Raw genomic sequence first — 24,557 nt, 5'->3', positions numbered from 1 at the left:
TTTACAACCCATCTTTCTGAATCTTGAGAACGTCGAGGGTATTATTATTGAGTTAAGACAGTCAGTTTGTGAAACATCGCCCAAATTCTGTGAGCTGTAGATCTCAGTGAGAATAGAAGAATTGTTAGTCCAGTCTGAATGCATCCAGTCCAGCTTCATTTTGACTGGGTGGCTTGGAGATTGAGATATAAACAGTAGAGTAGGAAACATATTGGCAGACTTGAAAGCTTTTGCTGATTGCCTTGGTGATGCTGGTAACTGAGAAAATCAGCTTTCTAATACTTGTAATGAACATGGGTTCACTTCCTACTTGATGGCTCCTGGTTGCAGTTACCTCATAGAGTAACAGGCAGTGCAGACATTGGTTTTTTTTTCTAATTAATTACGACTGCAAATTTTGCTGCTTTCGTACTTTGTGGAGATCTGCAGCAACATTGGTGCATAAACACCTCTTCCAATTCCTCTCCGAATCAGATGATAAATTGCTGCTGCAATTGAGATTTAGCCAACCAGATGATCAATTGCTGTGATGAAGTGATGGAACATCACCAACCTGAAACGATAACATTTTTTCCCTCCCTACAACTGTTGCCTGAGGATTTCCAACAGTTCCACATTTAGTTGAGATTTCCAGCATCTACAATACTTTTTTTTTGCAAATGATTTGTGTTGTTGCTTTAGAAGTCGAATACGTGGTTCGAAGGCGAGTAGTCTGTGTTCCAATCCGGGCCAGTGCAACCAAAAGCACGCAATACTGATCGGCATCAGCTTCTTATTAATTAGTTTTTACAACTACATTGAAATTGAATCCTTTCGATGGTTGGGTTTGACGGTGAATTATCTGCATTAACAGGTCCAGAAATTACCTGCTGCCCGAGAACATTACATCATTGTGATCATGCAGCGGAGAGATGACCATGAAAAAATGTTAAAGCAGTCGAAGTGGTTCATTTATATCTTTCAAAAAAGGGAGTTTGCCTGTCATGCTGAATATTAATTATGTCTGATCCTTCCACACGTCACTCTGTCTTATGCAGCAGTGTAAAGCGAGTGATCGCGCCCTCAAACCTTTTTTTGACCCGCTCAGACTCGCTTGTGATCTGTTGAGGGCAATGAATGTGGAGCATGTGTTATGCACTATCACCTATTTCCCGCTACTCCACAAGACAAAGTTCACCCTTCTTATCGTCAGGATGGGTCAACAGTTAAAGAATCAAACTCGAAATCCTCACCTGAGAAGCTGATTATACAAGTGGCCGAAATAGTCAGAGCCTGGAGTTCAAATACCACGAAATAAAAATGCGAGGTGAATTGTGCTAAATCTGGCTATCTGTAGCCTGGTACCAATACAGAAATATGTGACCTCTATATTTACCGGTTTCCTGTATAAACCTAACTTGGGAATTACTGAATACGGCCACACTTCATGAATGCCGGCTTCATGTAGCATCAAATACGTACTTGCATTGTTCATCTTTTAGAAACAAATGTATCAAATGTTTAACTACCTTCCAACTTGGTGCCACAAAGCTGAAGTGCGTAATTCTGAAACTGATTAATCCCTGCTAATTCTCTTCGTCAGACTGCAAGATGAGACCAGGAAACAAGTACCTTTGAGTTAAGAAGCTAATCTCGTCTTCGATGAAAATATTAAGATTTCTTTTCTTACATTCTCTTACACAAGATTCCCCACCAACACCACCGCACCACCACCCCCCACCCCGCTCCAAAAAAAACATTCAAAGGTACAGCAGAATATAGATAGATTGGAGAGTTGGGCAGAGAAATGGCAGATGGAGTTCAATCAGGGCAAATGCAAGGTGATACATTTTGGAAGATCCAATTCAAGAGTGAACTATACAGTAAATGGAAAAGTCCTGGGGAAAATTGATGGACAGAGAGATTTGGGTGTTCAGGTCCACTGTTCCCTGAAGGTGGCAACGCAGGTAAATAGAGTGGTCAAGAAGGCATACGGCATGCTTTCCTTCATCGGACGGGGTATTGAGGACAAGAGTTGGCAGGTCATGTTACAGTTGTATAGGACTTTGGTTCGGCCACATTTGGAATACTGCGTGCAGTTCTGGTCGCCACATTACCAAAAGGATGTGGATGCTTTGGAGAGGGTGCAGAGGAGGTTCACCAGGATGTTGCCTGGTATGGAGGGCGCTAGCTATGAAGAGAGGTTGAGTAGATTAGGATTATTTTCATTAGAAAGACGGAGGTTGAGGGGGGACCTGATTGAGGTGCACAAAATCATGAGAGGTACAGACAGGGTGGATAGCAAGAAGCTTTTTCCCAGAGTGGGGGATTCAATTACTAGAGGACACGAGTTCAAAGTGAAAGGGGAAAAGTTTAGGGTGGATATGCGTGGAAAGATCTTTACGCAGAGGGTGGTGGGTGCCTGGAACGCGTTGCCAGCGGAGGTGGTAGATGCGGGCACGATGGCGTCTTTTAAGATGTATCTTGACAGATACATGAATGGGCAGGAAGAAAAGAGATACAGACCCTTAGAAAATAGGCGACATGTTTAGATAGAGGATCTGGATCGGCGCAGGCTTGGAGGGCCGAAGGGCCTGTTCCTGTGCTGTAATTTTCTTTGTTCTTTGTTCTTTGTATTGGAAACACGTTGGCGATGGGTGGTTTGAGGAAAGTGTTTAAATTCCTTGACTCAAAACTTCTTGCAGTTACCCAGACATTCACAACAGTGATTTCAGGTGTCTTCCCAACCGAACCCGATCGGTTTTGGATTTCCTTCCTCAAAATCCATTGGCCTCTTATTCCTTCTTACTCCTTTTGGACCCTTTTAAATACCTATCGCTTTGACTGAGCTACTGGTCACGACTCTGATATCGCCTCCATGAACGAAGGAATGGAAGATTCTATAATTTTATTATTTTCATTTTATTTGAATTCATTCATGGGATGTGTGTGACGCTGGCCAGGCCAGCATTTATTTTCCATCCCTAATTGCCCTTGAGAAGGTGGGGGTGAGCTGCCTTCTTGAACCGCTGCAGGCCATTTGGGGTAGGTACACCCACAGAGCTGTTGTAAGGGAGTTCCAAGATTTTGACCCAGCGACATTGAAGGAACAGCGAAATAGTTCCAAGTCAAGATTGTGTGTGACTTGGAGGGGAACTTGCAGGTTGTGGTATTCCTATGCATTTGCTGCCCTTGTCATTCTAGGTGGTAGAGGTCGCGGGTTTGGAAGGTGCTGTCGAAGGAGCCTTGGTGCATTGCTGCAGTGCATCTTGTAGATGTTACACACTGCTGCCACTGTGCGTCGGTCGTGAAGGGAGTGAATGTTTCTAGAAGGGGTGCCAATCAAGCGGGCTGCTTTCTCCTGGATGGTGTTGCATTTCTTGAGTATTGCTGGAGGTGGACCCATCCGGGCAAGTCGAGACTATTCCATCAGACTCCTGATTTCTGCCTTGTAGATGATGGACATACTTTGGGGAGTCAGGAGGTGCGTAACTCGCCTCAGGAGTCCTAGCCTCTGACCTGCTCTTATAGCCACGGTATTTATATGGCTCCTCCAGTTCAGATTCTGGTCAATGGTAGCCCTTGGATAATTGATAGTGGGAGATTCAGCGATGGTAATGCCATTGAAAGTCAAGGGGATATGGTTAGATTCTCTCTTGTTGGAGATGGTCATTGCCTGGCACTTGTGTGGCGCGAATGTTACTTGCAAATCATCAGCCCAAGCCTGGATATTGTCCAGCTCTTGCTGCGTTTCTACACGGACTGCTTCAGTATCTGAGAAGTCATGAATGATGCTGAACATTGTGCAATCATCAGCGAACATCCCCACTTCTGACCGTATGTTTGAAGAAAGATCATTGATGAAGCAGCTGAAGATGGTTGGGCCGAGGGCACTACCCTGAGGTACTCCTGCAGTGATGTCCTGGAGCTCAGATGATTGACCTCCAACAACCACAACCATCTTCCTTTGCGCTAGGTATGCCTGCAGCCAGCGGAGGGTTTTCCCCCTGATTCCCATTGACCTCAGTTTTGTTAGTGCTCCTTGATGTCATGCTCGGTCAAATGCTGCCTTGATGTCAAGGGCAGTCACTCTCACCTCACCTCTTGAGTTCAGCTCTTTTGTCCATGTTTGAACCAAGACGGTAATGAGGTCAGGAGCTGAGTGGCCCTGGCGGAACCCAAACTGAGCGTCAGTGAGTAGGTTATCGCTAAGCATGTGACGCTTGATGGCACTGTTGATGACACCTTCCATCACTTTACTGATGATTGACAGTAGGCTGATGGGGCGGTAACTGGCCGTGTTGGACTTGCCCTGCTTTTTGTGTACAGGACATACCTGGGCAATTTTCCACATTGCAGGGTAGATGCCAGTGTTGTAGCAGTACTGGAACAGCTTGGCTAGGGGCGCAGTTGCAGCACAGTTCATATCCTCAGCACGTTGAAATGTGCTTCACAACCAATGGAGAACTTTTGTGGAGTAGTCACTGTCCTAATGCTGGGGCAAGTGACAGACAAATGGTGCACAATTTAGGCACAAACATAACAACGGCCTGGATTTTCCTGTCAGAGGCGAAGCCGTGGTTTCTGAATTAGAATGTATGAATAAATATGACCCAATCTTGGCCTCGACACTGTTGCATGGGACCAACGGGGAAGTTAATTCCAAGACCGAATAGCAAGGCGTATCGTCTTGGAAGACACGTTCCCCATTGACGTCATTGTAAGAATTCCAGCACCTTGAGGTCCAGCATTGTTTCAGTGTCTTGATAGATGTTGTATGATGAATTTAAACTGTTTCTAACACGTTGTCGTCTTTTCAGCACTTTTAATAGCTGTTACAAGTTTATGTAACCTTTGACTTCATGTAATAAATATAAGAATACGTTTTAAATGAATGAAATCAGTAAATAAATGAAACAGATGGGAAAGTGCATTTGGTAGTCTATTAAAGGTCTAGCTTAGTAAAATAAGTAACATGAACAGATATGTCAAATGCACTTAATTACTTGTTTTCTGAAAATATGATTGCAGCGCAGAAGGTGAATGAGTAGAAAAGATCTCATAATTTTCTTGGTGGAGTTCTCAACATACTTCTCAGACAGCTGCTCGTGAGGTCTTGCCATCTTATCGGTGAAGGGATGTCTAAAGCGTTAGTATCTTGGAAAGTTAGTATCTTCGCATAGAAGGAAGTCGCAGCGGTGGTGATTGCAAATAGCAGCGTTCCACGTGCGGCAGAGCAATGTTGGAAGCAAAAATAAATGACTTGACACATTCTGCCAGTGTGTATATAATTGGTCATGTTTGTTTTTACATATTAATTTGTTATTCATCTAAAAGTACACATCGCCGTGAAATGTGGGTGGTTGTTCTTTGCAGTTATCCGAAAACACAGTTGCCTTGGAAAATGGCCTGATGAAGAGATTAGAATGATCTTTTTTTTAATCTGCACGCAACAGGGCAGAGTTTGAATTTGTTTTTAGTATATGCAACTCTGTCTGCACAGCTCTTTCACAAGACATGAAAAAAAGTATTGTTGTTTATTTTGTCCACTCAATTTAGATGAATATGGAACATCATTCATGAAGAGCTCTTTAATTGGGATCGTGGGGTTTAGTTTAGTTTAGAGATACAGCACTGAAACAGGCCCTTCGGCTCACCGAGTCTGTACCAACCATCAACCACCCTTTTCTACTAATCCTACACTAATTCCATATTTCTAACACATCCCCACCTGTCCCGATATTTCCCTACCACCTACCTATACTAGGGGCAATTTATAATGGCCAATTTACCTATCAACCTGCAAGTCTTTTTCATGTGGAAGGAAACCGGAGCAACTGGAGGAAACCCACGCAGACAAAGGGAGAACTTGCAAGCTCCACACAGGCAGTACCCAGAATTGAACCCGGGTCGCTGGAGCTGTGAGGCTGCGGTGCTTTCCACCGCGCCACTGTGCCGTGGGGGGGGGGGGGGGGCGGGGGGTGGGGGGCAGGGGTAGATGTTATTGGCCTGCCTAAAGGATCTCACTGTACCTGAAGAGATGGTCAGGCAGCTGCTGGGAATTCTTAAACCTTTAGTGAGAAGTGGTCAAACAGACATTGGAGTGAGTAAATTCCATGTGACCAGCTTAGCAAGGCACAGATGATAACTTCTGGCAGCCCTACAGCTGGTGGCATGGGGTCCTTACCAGGATGTGTAGCACATCAGTCCGAATGTTTGGCTGGTGACGGTCCTGCAAGATCGCAAGCACTTGTTGACCTGTCTACAGGGACACACGGACCACCTCAGGCACATGTTGAGACTTCAGAGTAAGAGATGCTTTTTTGTGAAATGGTGTTGAAGTACTGCGCAGTCAACATAGCAGGCAACTTCAATGTCTGATTTGAAGACAAGTCTTAGTCAGAAGGTGAGAGTGTTGAAAAAGCAGCTGATGGAGTTGAAGCAGGAGGTGATGGAGTTGAAGCAGAAGGTGATGGAGTTGAAGAAGGAGGTGATGGAGTTGAAGCAGGAGGGGATGGAGTTGAAGCAGGAGGTGATGCAGTTGAAGCAGGAGGTGATGCAGTTGAAGCAGGAGGTGATGGAGTTGAAGCAGCAGGTGATGGAGTTGAAGCAGGAGGTGATGGAGTTGAAGCAGGAGGTGATGCAGTTGAAGCAGGAGGTGATGGAGTTGAAGCAGGAGGTGATGCAGTTGAAGCAGGAGGTGATGGAGTTGAAGCAGGAGGAGATGGAGTTGAAGCAGGAGGAGATGTAGTTGAAGCAGGAGGAGATGAATTTGAAGCAGGATGTGAAGGAGTTGAAGCAGGAGGTGATGGAGTTGAAGCAGGAGGTGATGGAGTTGAAGCAGGATGTGAAGGAGTTGAAGCAGGAGGTGATGAAGCTGAAGCAGGAGGTGATGGAGTTGAAGCAGGAGGTGATGGAGTTGAAGCAGGAGGTGATGGAGCTGAAGCAGGAGATGATGGAGTTGAAGCAGCAGGTGATGGAGTTGAAGCAGGAGGTGATGGAGTTGAAGCAGGAGGTGATGCAGTTGAAGCAGGAGGTGATGGAGTTGAAGCAGGAGGTGATGCAGTTGAAGCAGGAGGTGATGGAGTTGAAGCAGGAGGAGATGGAGTTGAAGCAGCAGGTGATGGAGTTGAAGCAGGAGGTGATGGAGTTGAAGCAGGAGGTGATGCAGTTGAAGCAGGAGGTGATGGAGTTGAAGCAGGAGGTGATGCAGTTGAAGCAGGAGGTGATGGAGTTGAAGCAGGAGGAGATGGAGTTGAAGCAGGAGGAGATGTAGTTGAAGCAGGAGGAGATGAATTTGAAGCAGGATGTGAAGGAGTTGAAGCAGGAGGTGATGGAGTTGAAGCAGGAGGTGATGGAGTTGAAGCAGGATGTGAAGGAGTTGAAGCAGGAGGTGATGAAGCTGAAGCAGGAGGTGATGGAGTTGAAGCAGGAGGTGATGGAGTTGAAGCAGGAGGTGATGGAGCTGAAGCAGGAGATGATGGAGTTGAAGCAGCAGGTGATGGAGTTGAAGCAGGAGGTGATGGAGTTGAAGCAGGAGGTGATGGAGTTGAAGCAGGAGGTGATGCAGTTGAAGCAGGAGGTGATGGAGTTGAAGCAGGAGGAGATGGAGTTGAAGCAGGAGGAGATGTAGTTGAAGCAGGAGGAGATGAATTTGAAGCAGGAGGAGATGAATTTGAAGCAGGATGTGAAGGAGTTGAAGCGGGAGGTGATGGAGTTGAAGCAGGAGGTGATGGAGTTGAAGCAGGATGTGAAGGAGTTGAAGCAGGAGGTGATGAAGCTGAAGCAGGAGGTGATGGAGTTGAAGCAGGAGGTGATGGAGTTGAAGCAGGAGGTGATGGAGCTGAAGCAGGAGATGATGGAGTTGAAGCAGGATGTGATGGAGTTGAAGCAAGAGGTGATGGAGTTGAAGAAGGATGTGAAGGAGTTGAAGCAGGAGGTGATGAAGCTGAAGCAGGAGGTGATGGAGTTGAAGCAGGAGGTGAAGGAGATAAAGCAGGAGGTGATGGAGTTGAAGCAGGAAGATATGGACTTGAAGAAGGATGTGATGGAGTTGAAGCAGGGGGTGATGGAGTTGAAGCAGGAGGTGATGGAGTTGAAGCAGGAGTTGATGGAGTTGAAGCAGGAGGTGATGGAGTTGAATCAGGAGGTGATGAAGTTGAAGCAGGATGTGATGGAGTTGAAGCATGAGGTGATGAAGTTGAAGCAGGAGGTTATGTAGTTGAAGCAGGATGTGATGGAGTTGAAGCAGGATGTGAGGAGTTGAAGCAGGAGGTGTTGGAGTTGAAGCAGGAGGTGATGCACTTGAAGCAGGAGGTGATGGAGTTGAAGCAGGAGATGATGGAGTTGAAGCAGGAGGTGATGGAATTGAAGCAGTAGGTGATGGAGTTGAAGCAGGAGGTGATGCAGTTGAAGTAGGAGGTGAGGGAGTTGAAGCAGGAGGTGACGGGGTTGAAGCAGGGGGTGATGGTGTTGAAGCAGGAGGTGATGGAGTTGAAGCCGGAGGTGATGAAGTTGAAGCAGGAAGCGATGGAGTTGAAGCAGGAGGTGATGGAGTTGAAGCAGTAGGTGATGCACTTGAAGCAGGAGGTGATGCATTTGAAGTAGGAGGTGATGACGCTGAAGAAGGAGGTGATGGAGTTGAAGCAGGATGTGATGGAGTTGAAGCAGGAGGTGATGGAGTTGAAGCGGGAGGTGATGAATTTGAAGCAGCAGGTGATTAAGTTGAAGCAGGAGGTGATGGAGTTGAAGCAGGAGGTGATAGAGTTGAAGCAGGAGGTGATGGAGTTGAAGCAGGAGGTGATGCAGTTGAAGCGGGAGGTGATGAATTTGAAGCAGGAGATGATGGAGTTGAAGCAGGAGGTGATGGAGTTGAAGCAGGAGGTGATGGAGTTGAAGCAGGGGGTAATGAAGGTGAAGCAGGATGTGATGGAGTTGAAGCAGGAGGTGATGGAGTTGAAGCGGGAGGTGATGAAGTTGAAGAAGTAGGTGATGGATTTGAAGCAGGAGGTGATGGAGTTGAAGCAGGGGCTGATGGAGTTGAAGCAGGATGTGATGGAGTTGAAGCAGGAGGTGATGAATCTGAAGCAGGATGTGATGGAGTTGAAGCAGGAGGTGATGGAGTTGAAGCAGGAGGTGATGGATTTGAAGTAGGAGGTGATGGAGTTGAAGCAGTAGGTGTTGTAGTTGAAGCAGGAGGTGATGGAGTTGAAGCAGGAGGTGATGGAGTTGAAGCAGGAGGTGATTAAGTAGAAGCAGGAGGTGATGGAGTTGAAGCAGGAGGTGATGAAGTTTAAGCAGGAGTTGATGGAGTTGAAGCAGGAGGTGATGGAGTTGAAGTAGGATGTGATTAAGTTGAAGCAGGATGTGATGGAGTCGAAGCAGGAGGTGATGGAGTTGAAGCAGGAGCTGATGGAGTTGAAGCAGGAGGTGATGGATTTGAAGCAGGACGTGATGGAGTTGAAGCAGGAGGTGATGGAGTTGATGCAGGAGCTGATGGAGTTGAAGCAGGAGGTGATTAAGTTGAAGCAGGATGTGATGGAGATGAAGCAGGGGGTGATGGACTTGAAGCAGGACGTGATGGAGTTGAAGCAGGAGGTGATGGAGTTGAAGCAGCAGGTGATGTAGTTGAAGCAGGAGTTGATGGAGTTGAAGCAGGAGGTGATGGAGATGAAGCAGGAGGTGATGGAGTTGATGCAGGAGCTGATGGAGTTGTAGCAGGAGGTGATAAAGTTGAAGCAGGAGGTGATGGAGATGAAGCAGGATGTGATGGAGTTGATGCAGGAGATGACGGAGTTGAAGCAGGAGGTGATGAAGTTGAAGCAGGATGTTATGGAGTTGAAGCAGGAGGTGATGGAGATGAAGCAGGAGGTGATGGAGTTGATGCAGGAGGTGATGGAGTTGAAGCAGGAGGTGATAATGTTGAAGCAGGATGTTATGGAGTTGAAGCAGGAAGTGATGGAGTTGAAGCAGGGGGTGACGGAGTTGAAGCAGGAGGTGATGACGCTGAAGCAGGAGGTGATGGAGTTGAAGACGGAGGTGATGGAGTTGAAGCAGGAGGTGATGAAGCAGGAGGTGATGGAGTTGAAGCAGGAGGTGATGGAGTTGAAGACGGAGGTGATGGATTTGAAGCAGGAGGTGATGAAGCAGGAGGTGATGGAGTTGAAGCAGGAGGTGATGGAGTTGAAGCAGGAGGTGATGGAGTTGAAGCAGGTGGTGATTAAGTTGAAGCAGGGGGTGATGGAGTTGAAGCAGGAGGTGATGGAGTTGAAGCAGGTGGTGATTAAGTTGAAGCAGGAGGTGATGGAGTTGAAGCAGGAGGTGATGACGCTGAAGCAGGAGGTGATGGAGTTGAAGACGGAGGTGATGGAGTTGAAGCAGGAGGTGATGAAGCAGGAGGTGATGGAGTTGAAGCAGGAGGTGATGGAGTTGAAGCAGGAGGTGATGGAGTTGAAGCAGGTGGTGATTAAGTTGAAGCAGGGGGTGATGGAGTTGAAGCAGGAGGTGATGGAGTTGAAGCAGGTGGTGATTAAGTTGAAGCAGGATGTGATGGATTTGAAGCAGGAGGTGATGGAGTTGAAGCAGGATGTGATGGATTTGAAGCAGGAGTTGATGGAGTTGAAGCAGGAGGTAATGCAGTTGAAGCAGGAGGTGATGGAGTTTAAGCAGGAGGTGATGGAGTTGAAGCAGGATGTGATGGAGTTGAAGCAGGAGGTAATGCAGTTGAAGCAGGATGTGATGGAGTTGAAGCAGGAGCTAACGGAGTTGAAGCAGGAGGTGATGGAGTTGAAGCAGGAGGTGATGGAGATGGAGGAGGAGGTGATGGAGTTGAAGCAGGAGGTGATGGAGTTGACGCATGAGGTGATGGAGTTGAAGCAGGTGGTGAGGGAGTTGAAGCAGGAGGTGAGGGAGTTGAAGCAGGAGGTGATGAAGTTGAAGCAGGATGTGACGGATTTCAAGCAGGATGTGAAGGAGTTGAAGCAGGAGGTGATTGAGTTGAAGCAGGAGGTGATGGAGTTGAAGCAGGAGGTGAAGGAGATGAAGCAGGAGGTGATGAAGTTGAAGCAGGGGGTGATGAAGTTGAAGCAGGAGGTCATGTATTTGAAGCAGGAGGTGATGGAGTTGAAGCAGGAGGTGATCAAGTTGAAGCAGGAGGTGATGTAGTTTAATCAGGACGTGAAGGAGTTGATGCAGGAGGTGATGGAGTTGAAGCAGGAGGTGATGGAGTTGAAGCAGGAGGTGATGAAGTTGAAGCAGGATGTGATGAAGTTGAAGCAGGCGGTCATGTATTTGAAGCAGGAGGTGATGGAGTTGAAGCAGGAGGTGATGGAGATGAAGCAGGAGGTGATGGAGTTGATGCAGGAGCTGATGGAGTTGTAGCAGGAGGTGATAAAGTTGAAGCAGGAGGTGATGGAGATGAAGCAGGATGTGATGGAGTTGATGCAGGAGATGACGGAGTTGAAGCAGGAGGTGATGAAGTTGAAGCAGGATGTTATGGAGTTGAAGCAGGAGGTGATGGAGATGAAGCAGGAGGTGATGGAGTTGATGCAGGAGGTGATGGAGTTGAAGCAGGAGGTGATAATGTTGAAGCAGGATGTTATGGAGTTGAAGCAGGAAGTGATGGAGTTGAAGCAGGGGGTGACGGAGTTGAAGCAGGAGGTGATGACGCTGAAGCAGGAGGTGATGGAGTTGAAGACGGAGGTGCTGGAGTTGAAGCAGGAGGTGATGAAGCAGGAGGTGATGGAGTTGAAGCAGGAGGTGATGGAGTTGAAGACGGAGGTGATGGATTTGAAGCAGGAGGTGATGAAGCAGGAGGTGATGGAGTTGAAGCAGGAGGTGATGGAGTTGAAGCAGGAGGTGATGGAGTTGAAGCAGGTGGTGATTAAGTTGAAGCAGGGGGTGATGGAGTTGAAGCAGGAGGTGATGGAGTTGAAGCAGGTGGTGATTAAGTTGAAGCAGGAGGTGATGGAGTTGAAGCAGGAGGTGATGACGCTGAAGCAGGAGGTGATGGAGTTGAAGACGGAGGTGATGGAGTTGAAGCAGGAGGTGATGAAGCAGGAGGTGATGGAGTTGAAGCAGGAGGTGATGGAGTTGAAGCAGGAGGTGATGGAGTTGAAGCAGGTGGTGATTAAGTTGAAGCAGGGGGTGATGGAGTTGAAGCAGGAGGTGATGGAGTTGAAGCAGGTGGTGATTAAGTTGAAGCAGGATGTGATGGATTTGAAGCAGGAGGTGATGGAGTTGAAGCAGGATGTGATGGATTTGAAGCAGGAGTTGATGGAGTTGAAGCAGGAGGTAATGCAGTTGAAGCAGGAGGTGATGGAGTTTAAGCAGGAGGTGATGGAGTTGAAGCAGGATGTGATGGAGTTGAAGCAGGAGGTAATGCAGTTGAAGCAGGATGTGATGGAGTTGAAGCAGGAGCTAACGGAGTTGAAGCAGGAGGTGATGGAGTTGAAGCAGGAGGTGATGGAGATGGAGCAGGAGGTGATGGAGTTGAAGCAGGAGGTGATGGAGTTGACGCATGAGGTGATGGAGTTGAAGCAGGTGGTGAGGGAGTTGAAGCAGGAGGTGAGGGAGTTGAAGCAGGAGGTGATGAAGTTGAAGCAGGATGTGACGGATTTCAAGCAGGATGTGAAGGAGTTGAAGCAGGAGGTGATTGAGTTGAAGCAGGAGGTGATGGAGTTGAAGCAGGAGGTGAAGGAGATGAAGCAGGAGGTGATGAAGTTGAAGCAGGGGGTGATGAAGTTGAAGCAGGAGGTCATGTATTTGAAGCAGGAGGTGATGGAGTTGAAGCAGGAGGTGATCAAGTTGAAGCAGGAGGTGATGTAGTTTAATCAGGACGTGATGGAGTTGATGCAGGAGGTGATGGAGTTGAAGCAGGAGGTGATGGAGTTGAAGCAGGAGGTGATGAAGTTGAAGCAGGATGTGATGAAGTTGAAGCAGGCGGTCATGTATTTGAAGCAGGAGGTGATGGAGTTGAAGCAGGAGGTGATCAAGTTGAAGCAGGAGGTGATGTAGCTGAATCAGGACGTGATGGAGTTGAAGCAGGAGGTGATGGAGTTGAAGCAGGAGGCGAGAGAGTTGAAGCAGGAGGTGATGAAGTTGAAGCAGGATGTGATGGAGTTGAAGCAGGAGGAGATGCACTTGAAGCAGGAGGTGATGGAGTTGAGGCAGGAGGTGACGGAGTTGAAGCAGGGGGTGATGGAGTTGAAGCAGGAGGAGATGCACTTGAAGCAGGAGGTGATGGAGTTGAAGCAGAAGGTGATGGAGTTGAAGCAGGATGTCATTAAGTTGAAGCAGGAGGTGATGGAGTTGAAGCAGGAGGAGATGCATTTGAAGCAGGAAATGATGGAGTTGAAGCAGGAGGTGATGGAGTTGAAGCAGGATGTCATGACGTTGAAGCAGGATGTGATGGAGTTGAAGCAGGAGATAATGCAGTTGAAGCAGGAGGTGATGGAGTTGAAGTAGGAGGTAACGGAGTTGAAGCAGGAGGTGATGGAGTTGAAGCAGGAGGTAATGGAGTTGAAGCAGGAGGTGATGGAGTTGAAGCAGGAGGTAATGCGGTTGAAGCAGGAGGTGATGGAGATGAAGCAGGAGGTAATGGAGTTGAAGCAGGAGGTGATGGAGTTGAAGCAGGAGGTGAAGGAGATGAAGCAGGAGGTGATGAAGTTGAAGCAGGATGTGACGGATTCCAAGCAGGATGTGAAGGAGTTGAAGCAGGAGGTGATGGAGTTGAAGCAGGAGGTGATGGAGTTGAAGCAGGAGGTGAAGGAGATGAAGCAGGAGGTGATGATGTTGAAGCAGGGGGTGATGAAGTTGAAGCAGGAGGTCATGTATTTGAAGCAGGAGGTGATGGAGTTGAAGCAGGAGGTGATCACGTTGAAGCAGGAGGTGATGTAGTTGAATCAGGACGTGATGGAGTTGAAGCAGGAGGTGATGGAGTTGAAGCTGGAGGCGAGAGAGTTGAAGCAGGAGGTGATGGAATTGAAGCAGAAGGTGATGAAGTTGAAGCAGAATGTGATGGAGTTGAAGCAGGAGGAGATGCACTTGAAGCAGGAGGTGATGGAGTTGAAGCAGGAGGTGATGGAGTTGAAGCAGGATGTCATTAAGTTGAAGCAGGAGTTGATGAATTTGAAGCAGGAGGTGATGGAGTTGAAGCAGGAGGTGATGGAGTTGAAGCAGGATGTGATGGAGTTGAAGCAGGAGGTGATGGAGTTGAAGCAGGATGTCATTAAGTTGAAGCAGGAGGTGATGAATTTGAAGCGGGAGGTGATGAATTTGAAGCAGGAGGTGATGTAGTTGAAGCAGGAGGTGATGGAGTTGAAGCAGGAGGTGATGGAGTTGTAGCAGGGGGTAATGAAGTTGTAGCAGGATGTGATGGAGTTGAAGCAGGAGGTGATGGAGTTGGAGCAGGAGGTGATGGATTTGAAGCAGGAGGTGATGGAGTTGAAGCAGGGGGTGATGGAGTTGAAGCAGGATGTGATGGAGTTGAAGCAGAAGTTTATGGAGTTGAAGCAGGAGGTGATGGAGTTGAAGCGTGAGGTGATGGATTTGAAGCCGGAGGTGACGGAGTTGAAGCAGGAGGTGATGAAGCTGAAGAAGGAGGTGATGGAGTTGAAGCAGGAGGAGAAGCACTTGAAGCAGGAGGTGATGGAGTTGAAGAAGGAGGTGTTGGAGTTGAAGCAGGGGTTGATGGAGTTGAAGCAGGAGGTGATGGAGTTGAAGCAGGAGGTGATGGAGTTGAAGCAGGTTGTGATTAAGTTGAAGGAGGGGGTGATGGAGCTGAAGCAGGAGGTGGTGAAGTTGAAGCAGGATGTGATGGATTTGAAGCAGGAGTTGATGGAGTTGAAGCAGGAGGTGATGAAGTTGAATCAGTATGTGATGGATTTGAAGCAGGAGTTGATGGAGTTGAAGCAGGTGGTGATTATGTTGAAGCAGGATGTGATGGATTTGAAGCAGGAGGTGATGGAGTTGAAGCATGATGAGATGGAGTTGAAGCAGGTACTGATGGAGTTGAACCACGATGTGATGGATTTGAAGCAGGAGGTGATGGAGTTGAAGCAGGAGGTAATGCAGTTGAAGAAGGAGGTGATGGAGATTAAGCAGGAGGTGATGGAGTTGATGCAGGATGTGATGGATTTGAAGCAGGAGGTGATGGAGTTGAAGCAGGAGGTAATGCAGTAGAAGCAGGAGGTGATGGAGTTGAAGCAGGAGGTAATGGAGTTGAAGCAGGAGGTGATGGAGGTGAAGCAGGAATTAATGGAGTTGACGCAGGAGGTGATGGAGTTGAAGCAGGAGGTAATGCAGTTGAAGCAGGAGGTGATGGAGTTGAAGCAGGAGGTAATGGAGTTGAAGCAGGAGGTGATGGAGTTGCAGCATGAGGTGATGGAGTTGAAGCAGGAGGTGAGGGAGTTGAAGCAGGAGGTGAGGGATTTGAAGCAGGAGGTGATGAAGTTGAAGCAGGATGTGACGGATTTCAAGTAGGATGTGAAGGAGTTGAAGCAGGAGGTGATGGAGTTGAAGCAGGAGGTGATGGAGATGAAGCAGGAGGTGATGAAGTTGAAGCAGGAGGTGATGAAGTTGAAGCTGGAGGTGATGGATTTGAAGCAGGAGGTGACGGAGTTGAAGCAGGAGGTGATCAAGTTGAAGCAGGAGGTGATGTATTTGAATCAGGACGTGATGGAGTTGAAGCGGGAGGTGATGGAGTTGAAGCAGGAGGCGAGGGAGTTGAAGCAGGAGGTGATGGAGTTGAAGCAGGATGTGATGAAGTTGAAGCAGGATGTGATGGAATTGAAGCAGGAGGTGATGGAGTTGAAGCAGGAGGAGATGCACTTGAAGCAGGAGGTGATGGAGTTGAAGCAGGCGGTGATGGAGTTGAAGCAGGATGTGATTACGTTGAAGCAGGAGGTGATGGAGTTGAAGCAGGAGGAGATGCATTTGAAGCAGGAGGTGATGGAGTTGAAGCAGGAGGAGATGCATTTGAAGCAGCATGTGATGGAGTTGAAGCAGGATGTGATGGAGTTGAAGCAGGAGGTGATGGAGTTGAAGCAGGAGGAGATGCATTTGAAGCAGGAGGTGATGGAGTTGAAGCAGGAGGTGATGGAGTTGAAGCAGGGGGTGATGGAGTTGAAGCAGTAGGTGATGTAGTTGAAGCAGGGGGTGATGAAGTTGAAGCAGGAGGTGATGGAGTTGAAGCAGGTGGTGATTAAGTTGAAGCAGGATGTGATGGATTTGAAGCAGGAGCTGATGAAGTTGAAGCAGGGTGTGATGGAGTTGAAGCAGGAGCTGATGGAGTTGAAGCAGGAGGTGATGGAGTTGAAGCAGCAGGTGATTACGTTGAAGCAGGATGTGATGGAGTTGAAGCAGGAGGTGATGCAGTTGAAGCGGGAGGTGATAAATTTGAAGCAGGAGGTGATGGAGTTGAAGCAGGAGGTGATGGAGTTGAAGCAGGAGGTGATGGAGTTGAAGCAGGGGGTAATGAATTTGAAGCCGGATGTGATGGAGTTGAAGCAGGAGGTGATGGAGTTGAAGCAGCAGGTGATGGATTTGAAGCAGGAGTTTATGGAGTTGAAGCAGGAGGTGATGGAGTTGAAGCGTGAGGTGATGGAGTTGAAGCCGGAGGTGATGGAGTTGAAGCAGGAGGTGATGAGGCTGAAGCAGGAGCTGATGGAGTTGAAGCAGGAGGAGAAGCACTTGAAGCAGGAGGTGATGTAGTTGAAGCAGGAGGTGATGGAGTTGAAGCAGTGGGTGATGGAGTTGAAGCAGGAGGTGATGGGGTTGAAGCAGGAGCTGATGGAGTTGAAGCAGGTTGTGATTAAGTTGAAGCAGGGGGCGATGGAGTTGAAGCAGGAGGTGAAGGAGATGAAGCAGGAGGTGATGAAGCTGAAGCAGGACGTGATGAAGTTGAAGCAGGAGGTGATGGACTTGAAGCAGGAGGTGATGGACTTGAAGCAGGAGGTGATGGAGTTGAAGCAGGAGGTGATGAAGTTGAAGCAGGATGTGATGGATTTGAAGCAGGAGTTGATGGAGTTGAAGCAGGAGGTGATGGAGTTGAAGCAGGTGGTGATGAAGTTGAATCAGTATGTGATGGATTTGAAGCAGGTGTTCATGGAGTTGAAGCAGGAGGTGATGGAGTTGAAGCAGGTGGTGATTAAGTTGAAGCAGGATGTGATGGATTGGAAGCAGGAGGTGATGGAGTTGAAGCATGATGAGATGGAGTTGAAGCAGGAGCTGATGGAGTTGAAGCAGGATGTGATGGATTTGAAGCAGGAGGTGATGGAGTTGAAGCAGGACGTAATGCAGTTGAAGAAGGAGGTGATGGAGTTTAAGCAGGAGGTGATGGAGTTGATGCAGGATGTGATGGATTTGAAGCAGGAGGTGATAGAGTTGAAGCAGGAGGTGATGCAGTTGAAGCAGGAGGTGATGGAGTTGAAGCAGGAGGTAATGGATTTGAATTAGGAGGTGATGGAGTTGAAGCAGGAAGTAATGGAGTTGAAGCAGGAGGTGATGGAGTTGAAGCAGGGGGTAATGCAGTTGAAGCAGGAGGTGATGGAGTTGAAGCAGGAGGTAATGGAGTTGAAGCAGGAGGTGATGGAGTTGCAGCATGAGGTGATGGATTTGAAGCAGGAGGTGAGGGAGTTGAAGCAGGAGGTGAGGGAGTTGAAGCAGGAGGTGATGAAGTTGAAGCAGGATGTGACGGATTTCAAGCAGGATGTGAAGGATTTGAAGCAGGAGGTGATGGAGTTGAAGCAGGAGGTGAAGGAGATGAAGCAGGAGGTGATGAAGTTGAAGCAGGAGGTGATGAAGTTGAAGCAGGAGGTGATTGACTTGAAGCAGGAGGTGACGGAGTTGAAGCAGGAGGTGATCAAGTTGAAGTAGGAGGTGATGTAGTTGAATCAGGACGTGATGGCGTTGTAGCAGGAGGTGATGGAGTTGAAGCAGGAGGCGAGGGAGTTGAAGCAGGATGTGATGAAGTTGAAGCAGGATGTGATAGAGTTGAAGCAGGATGTGATGGAGTTGAAGCGGGGGGTAATGAAGTTGAAGCAGGAGGTGATGGATTTGAAGCAGGGGGTGATGGAGTTGAAGCAGGGTGTGATGGAGTTGAAGCAGGAGTTTATGGAGTTGAAGCAAGAGGTGATGAAGCTGAAGCAGGAGGTGATGGAGTTGAAGGAGGAGGTGATGGAGTTGAAGCAGGGAGTGATGGAGTTGAAGCATGAGGTGATGGACTTGAAGCAGGAGGTGATGGAGTTGAAGCAGGTTGTGATTAAGTTGAAGCAGGGGGTGATGGAGTTGAAGCAGGAGGTGATGAAGTTGAAGCAGGATGTGATGGATTTGAAGCAGGAGTTGATGGAGTTGAAGCAGGAGGTGATGGAGTTGAAGCAGGTGCTGATGAAGTTGAATCAGTATGTGATGGAATTGAAGCAGGAGTTGATGGAGTTGAAGCAGGAGGTGATGGAGTTGAAGCAGGTGGTGATTAAGTTGAAGCAGGATGTGATGGATTTGAAGCAGGAGGTGATGGAGTTGAAGCATGATGAGATGGAGTTGAAGCAGGAGCTGATGGAGTTGAAGCAGGATGTGATGGATTTGAAGCAGGAGGTGATGGAGTTGAAGCAGGAGGTAATGCAGTTGAAGAAGGAGGTGATGGAGTTTAAGCAGGAGGTGATGGAGTTGCTGCAGGATGTGATGGATTTGAAGCAGGAGGTGATGGAGTTGAAGCAGGAGGTAATGCAGTTGAAGCAGGAGGTGATGGAGCTGAAGCAGGAGGTATTGGAGTTGAAGCAGGAGGTGATGGAGTTGAAGCAGGAAGTAATGGAGTTGAAGCAGGAGGTGATGAAGTTGCAGCAGGAGGTAATGCAGTTGAAGCAGGAAGTGATGGAGTTGAAGCAGGAGGTAATGGAGTTGAAGCAGGAGGTGATGGAGTTGCAGCATGAGGTGATGGAGTTGAAGCAGGAGGTCAGGGAGTTGAAGCAGGAGGTGATGGAGTTGAAGCAGGAGGTGATGAAGTTGAAGCAGGATGTGACGGACTTCAAGCAGGATGTGAAGGAGTTGAAGCAGGAGGTGATGGAGTTGAAGCAGGAGGTGATGGAGTTGAAGCAGGAGGTGATGTAGTTGAATCAGGACGTGATGGAGTTGAAGCAGGAGGTGATGGAGTTGAAGCAGGAGGCGAGGGAGTTGAAGCAGGTGCTGATGAAGTTGAATCAGTATGTGATGGAATTGAAGCAGGAGTTGATGGAGTTGAAGCAGGAGGTGATGGAGTTGAAGCAGGTTGTGATTAAGTTGAAGCAGGGGGTGATGGAGTTGAAGCAGGAGGTGATGAAGTTGAAGCAGGATGTGATGGATTTGAAGCAGGAGTTGATGGAGTTGAAGCAGGAGGTGATGGAGTTGAAGCAGGTGCTGATGAAGTTGAATCAGTATGTGATGGAATTGAAGCAGGAGTTGATGGAGTTGAAGCAGGAGGTGATGGAGTTGAAGCAGGTGGTGATTAAGTTGAAGCAGGATGTGATGGATTTGAAGCAGGAGGTGATGGAGTTGAAGCATGATGAGATGGAGTTGAAGCAGGAGCTGATGGAGTTGAAGCAGGATGTGATGGATTTGAAGCAGGAGGTGATGGAGTTGAAGCAGGAGGTAATGCAGTTGAAGAAGGAGGTGATGGAGTTTAAGCAGGAGGTGATGGAGTTGCTGCAGGATGTGATGGATTTGAAGCAGGAGGTGATGGAGTTGAAGCAGGAGGTAATGCAGTTGAAGCAGGAGGTGATGGAGCTGAAGCAGGACATATTGGAGTTGAAGCAGGAGGTGATGGAGTTGAAGCAGGAAGTAATGGAGTTGAAGCAGGAGGTGATGAAGTTGCAGCAGGAGGTAATGCAGTTGAAGCAGGAAGTGATGGAGTTGAAGCAGGAGGTAATGGAGTTGAAGCAGGAGGTGATGGAGTTGCAGCATGAGGTGATGGAGTTGAAGCAGGAGGTCAGGGAGTTGAAGCAGGAGGTGATGGAGTTGAAGCAGGAGGTGATGAAGTTGAAGCAGGATGTGACGGACTTCAAGCAGGATGTGAAGGAGTTGAAGCAGGAGGTGATGGAGTTGAAGCAGGAGGTGATGGAGTTGAAGCAGGAGGTGATGTAGTTGAATCAGGACGTGATGGAGTTGAAGCAGGAGGTGATGGAGTTGAAGCAGGAGGCGAGGGAGTTGAAGCAGGAGGTGATGGAGTTGAAGCAGGATGTGATGAAGTTGAAGCAGGATGTGATGAAGTTGAAGCAGGAGGTGATGAAGTTGAAGCAGGAGGTGATGGATTTGAAGCAGGAGGTGACGGAGTTGAAGCAGGAGGTGATCAAGTTGAAGCAGGAGGTGATGTAGTTGAATCAGGACGTGATGGAGTTGAAGCAGGAGGTGATGGAGTTGAAGCAGGAGGCGAGGGAGTTGAAGCAGGAGGTGATGGAGTTGAAGCAGGATGTGATGAAGTTGAAGCAGGATGTGATGGAGTTGAAGCAGGAGGTGATGGAGTTGAAGCAGGAGGTGATGAGGTTGAAGCAGGATGTGATGTAGTTGAAGCAGGGGGTGATGGAGTTGAATCAGGAGGAGATGCACTTGAAGCAGGAGGTGATGGAGTTGAAGCAGGAGGTGATGGAGTTGAAGCATGAGGAGATGCACTTGAAGCAGGAGGTGATGGAGTTGAAGCAGGAGGTGATGGAGTTGAAGCAGGGGGTGATGGAGTTGAAGCAGGAGGAGATGCACTTGAAGCAGGAGGTGATGGAGTTGAAGCAGGAGGTGATGGAGTTGAAGCAGGAGGTGAGGGATTTGAATCAGGAGGTGATGAAGTTGAAGCAGGATGTGACGGATTTCAAGTAGGATGTGAAGGAGTTGAAGCAGGAGGTGATGGAATTGAAGCAGGAGGTGATGGAGTTGAAGCAAGGAGGTGAAGGAGATGAAGCAGGAGGTGATGAAGCTGAAGCAGGAGGTGATGAAGTTGAAGCTGGAGGTGATGGATTTGAAGCTGGAGGTGACGGAGTTGAAGCAGGAAGTGATCAAGTCGAAGAATGAGGAGATGTATATGAATCAGGACGTGATGGAGTTGAAGCAGGAGGTGATGGAGTTGAAGCAGGAGGCGAGGGAGTTGAAGCAGGAGGTGATGGAGTTGAAGCAGGATGTGATGAAGTTGAAGCAGGATGTGATGGCGTTGAAGCAGGAGGTGATGGAGTTGAAGCAGGAGGAGATGCACTTGAAGCAGGAGGTGATGGAGTTGAAGCAGGAGGTGATGGAGTTGAAGCAGGATGTGATTAAGTTGAAGCAGGAGGTGATGGAGTTGAAGAAGGAGGAGATGCTTTTGAAGCAGGAGGTGATGGAGTTGAAGTAGGAGGTGATGGAGTTGAAGCAGGGTGTGATGGAGTTGAAGCAGTAGGTGATGTCGTTGAAGCAGGGGGTGATGTAGTTGAAGCAGGAGGTGATGGAGTTGAAGCAGGTGGTGATTAAGTTGAAGCAGGATGTGATGGATTTGAAGCAGGAGCTGATGAAGTTGAAGCAGGGTGTGATGGAGTTGAAGCAGGAGCTGATGGAGTTGAAGCAGGAGGTGATGGAGTTGAAGCAGGAGGTGATGGAGTTGAAGCAGGAGGTGATGGAGTTGAAGCAGGGGGTAATGAAGTTGAAGCCGGATGTGATGGAGTTGAAGCAGGAGGTGATGGAGTTGAAGCAGCAGGTGATGGATTTGAAGCAGGCGGTGATGGAGTTGAAGCAGGGGGTAATGGAGTTGAAGCAGGATGTGATGGAGTTGAAGCAGGAGTTTATGGAGTTGAAGCAGGAGGTGATGGAGTTGAAGCGTGAGGTGATGGAGTTGAAGCCGGAGGTGATGGAGTTGAAACAGGAGGTAATGAAGCTGAAGCTGGAGGTGATGGAGTTGAAGCAGGATGAGAAGCACTTGAAGCAGGAGGTGATGGATTTGAAGCAGGAGGTGATGGAGTTGAAGCAGTGGGTGATGGAGTTGAAGCAGGAGGTGATGGAGTTGAAGCAGGAGGTGATGGAGTTGAAGCAGGTTGTGATTATGTTGAAGCAGGGGGTGATGGAGTTGAAGCAGGAGGTTATGAAGTTGAAGCAGGATGTGATGGATTTGAAGCAGGAGTTGATGGAGTTGAAGCAGGAGGTGATGGAGTTGAAGCAGGTGGTGATGAAGTTGAATCAGTATGTGATGGATTTGAAGCAGGAGTTGATGGAGTTGAAGCAGGAGGTGATGGAGTTGAAGCAGGTGGTGATTAAGTTGAAGCAGGCTGTGATGGATTGGAAGCAGGAGGTGATGGAGTTGAAGCATGATGAGATGGAGTTGAAGCAGGAGCTGATGTAGTTGAAGCAGGATGTGAGGGATTTGAAGCAGGAGGTGATGGAGTTGAAGCAGGAGGTAATGCAGTTGAAGAAGGAGGTGATGGAGTTTAAGCAGGAGGTGATGGAGTTGATGCAGGATGTGATGGATTTGAAGCAGGTGGTGATGGAGTTGAAGCAGGAGGTAATGCAGTTGAAGCAGGAGGTGATGGAGTTGAAGCAGGAGGTAATGGAGTTGAAGCAGGAGGTGATGGAGTTGAAGCAGGAAGTAATGGAGTTGAAGCAGGAGGTGATGGAGTTGAAGCAGGAGGTAATGCAGTTGAAGCAGGAGGTGATGGAGTTGAAGCAGGAGGAAATGGAGTTGAAGCAGGAGGTGATGGAGTTGCAGCATGAGGTGATGGAGTTGAAGCAGGAGGTGAGGGAGTTGAAGCAGGAGGTGAGGGAGTTGAAGCAGGAGGTGATGAAGTTGAAGCAGGATGTGACGGATTTCAAGCAGGATGTGAAGGAGCTGAAGCAGGGGTGATGGATTTGAAGCAGGAGGTGATGGAGTTGAAGCAGGAGGTGATGGAGTTGAAGCAGGTGGTGATTAAGTTGAAGCAGGGGGTGATGGAGTTGAAGCAGGAGGTGATGAAGTTGAAGCAGGATGTGATGGATTTGAAGCAGGAGTTGATGGAGTTGAAGCAGGAGGTGATGGAGTTGAAGCAGGTGGTGATTAAGTTGAAGCAGGAAGTGATGGATTTGAAGCAGGAAGTGATGGAGTTGAAGCATGATGAGATGGAGTTGAAGCAGGAGCTGATGGAGTTCAAGCAGGATGTGATGGATTTGAAGCAGGAGGTGATGGAGTTGAAGCAGGAGTTAATGCAGTTGAAGCAGGAGGTGATGGAGTTGAAGCAGGAGGTAATGGAGTTGAAGCAGGCGGTGATGGAGTTGAAGCATGAGGTGATGGAGTTGAAGCAGGAGGTGAGGGAGTTGTAGCAGGAGGTGTGGGAGTTGAAGCCGGATGTGACGGATTTCAAGCAGGATGTGAAGGAGTTGAAGCAGGAGTTTATGGAGTTGAAGCAAGAGGTGATTCAGTTGAAGCAGGAGGTGATGGAGTTGAAGCAGGAGGTGATGGAGTTGATGCAGGATGTGAAAGAGATGAAGCAGGAGTTGATGAAGTTGAAGCAGGAGGTGATGAAGTTGAAGCAGGAGGTGATGGATTTGAAGCAGGAGGTGATGGAGTTGAAGCAGGAGGTGATCAAGTTGATGCAGGAGGTGATGTAGTTGAATCAGGAGGTGATGGAGTTGAAGCAGGAGGTGATGGAGTTGAAGCAGGAGGCGAGGGAGTTGAAGCAGGAGGTGATGGCGTGGAAGCAGGAGGGGATGAAGTTGAAGCAGGATGTGATGGAGTTGAAGCAGGAGGTGATGGAATTGAAGCAGGAGGTGATTGAGTTGAAGGGGGATATGATGTAGTTGAAGCAGTGGGTGATGGAGTTGAAGCAGGAGGAGATGCACTTGAAGCAGGAGGTGATGGAGTTGAAGCAGGAGGTGATGGAGTTGAAGCAGGAGGAGATGCACTTGAAGCAGGAGGTGATGGAGTTGAAGCAGGAGGTGATGGATTTGAAGCAGGGGGTGATGGAGTTGAAGCAGGAGGAGATGCACTTGAAGCAGGAGGTGATGGAGTTGAAGCAGGAGGTGATGGAGTAGAAGCAGGATGTGATTAAGTTGTAGCAGGAGGTGATGGAGTTGAAGCAGGAGGAGATGCATTTGAAGCAGGAGGTGATGGAGTTGAAGCAGGAGGTGATGGAGTTGAAGCAGAGGGTGATGGAGTTGAAGCAGGAGGTGATGGAGTTGAAGCAGGTGGTGATTAAGCAGGATGTGATGGATTTGAAGCAGGAGTTGATGGAGTTGAAGCAGGAGGTGATGGAGTTGAAGCAGCAGGTGATGTAGTTGAAGCAGGGGGTGATGGAGTTGAAGCAGGAGGTGATGGAGTTGAAGCAGGTGGCGATTAAGTTGAAGCAGGATGTGATGGATTTGAAGCAGGAGGTAATGGAGTTGAAGCCGGAGGTGATGGAGTTGAAGCAGGAGGTGATGCAGTTGAAGCTGGAGGTGATGCAGTTGAAGCAGGAGATGATGCAGTTGAAGCAGGAAGTGATGGAGTTGAAGCAGGAGGTGATGGAGCTGAAGCAGGAGGTGATGGAATTGAAGCAGGAGGTGATGGAGTTGAAGCAGGGTGTGATGGAGATGAAGCAGGAGGTGATGGAGTTGAAGCAGGAGGTGATGTAGTTGAAGCAGGAGCTGATGAC

General features: G+C 48.4%; 1 protein-coding gene across 1 annotated transcript; it reads left to right on the top strand.

Annotated features, from left to right (window-relative positions):
- Positions 1–23,172: 23,172 nt before the first annotated feature.
- On the top strand, positions 23,173–23,724 carry LOC137362470 (uncharacterized protein PF3D7_1120000-like). The gene is made up of 3 exons (XM_068026848.1): positions 23,173–23,232; positions 23,293–23,484; positions 23,548–23,724. Exons 1-3 carry the CDS (start codon positions 23,173–23,175, stop codon positions 23,722–23,724), a joined length of 429 nt encoding a protein of 142 aa, XP_067882949.1.
- The last annotated feature ends 833 nt before the right edge of the window (positions 23,725–24,557 follow it).

The sequence above is a fragment of the Heterodontus francisci genome, unplaced genomic scaffold (genome assembly GCF_036365525.1).
Source record: "Heterodontus francisci isolate sHetFra1 unplaced genomic scaffold, sHetFra1.hap1 HAP1_SCAFFOLD_844, whole genome shotgun sequence".
In the NCBI taxonomy this organism is placed as follows: Eukaryota; Metazoa; Chordata; class Chondrichthyes; order Heterodontiformes; family Heterodontidae; genus Heterodontus; species Heterodontus francisci.
The sequence above is the reverse complement of the archived record's forward strand: the minus strand, read 5'-3'. Positions and strand labels throughout refer to the sequence as shown.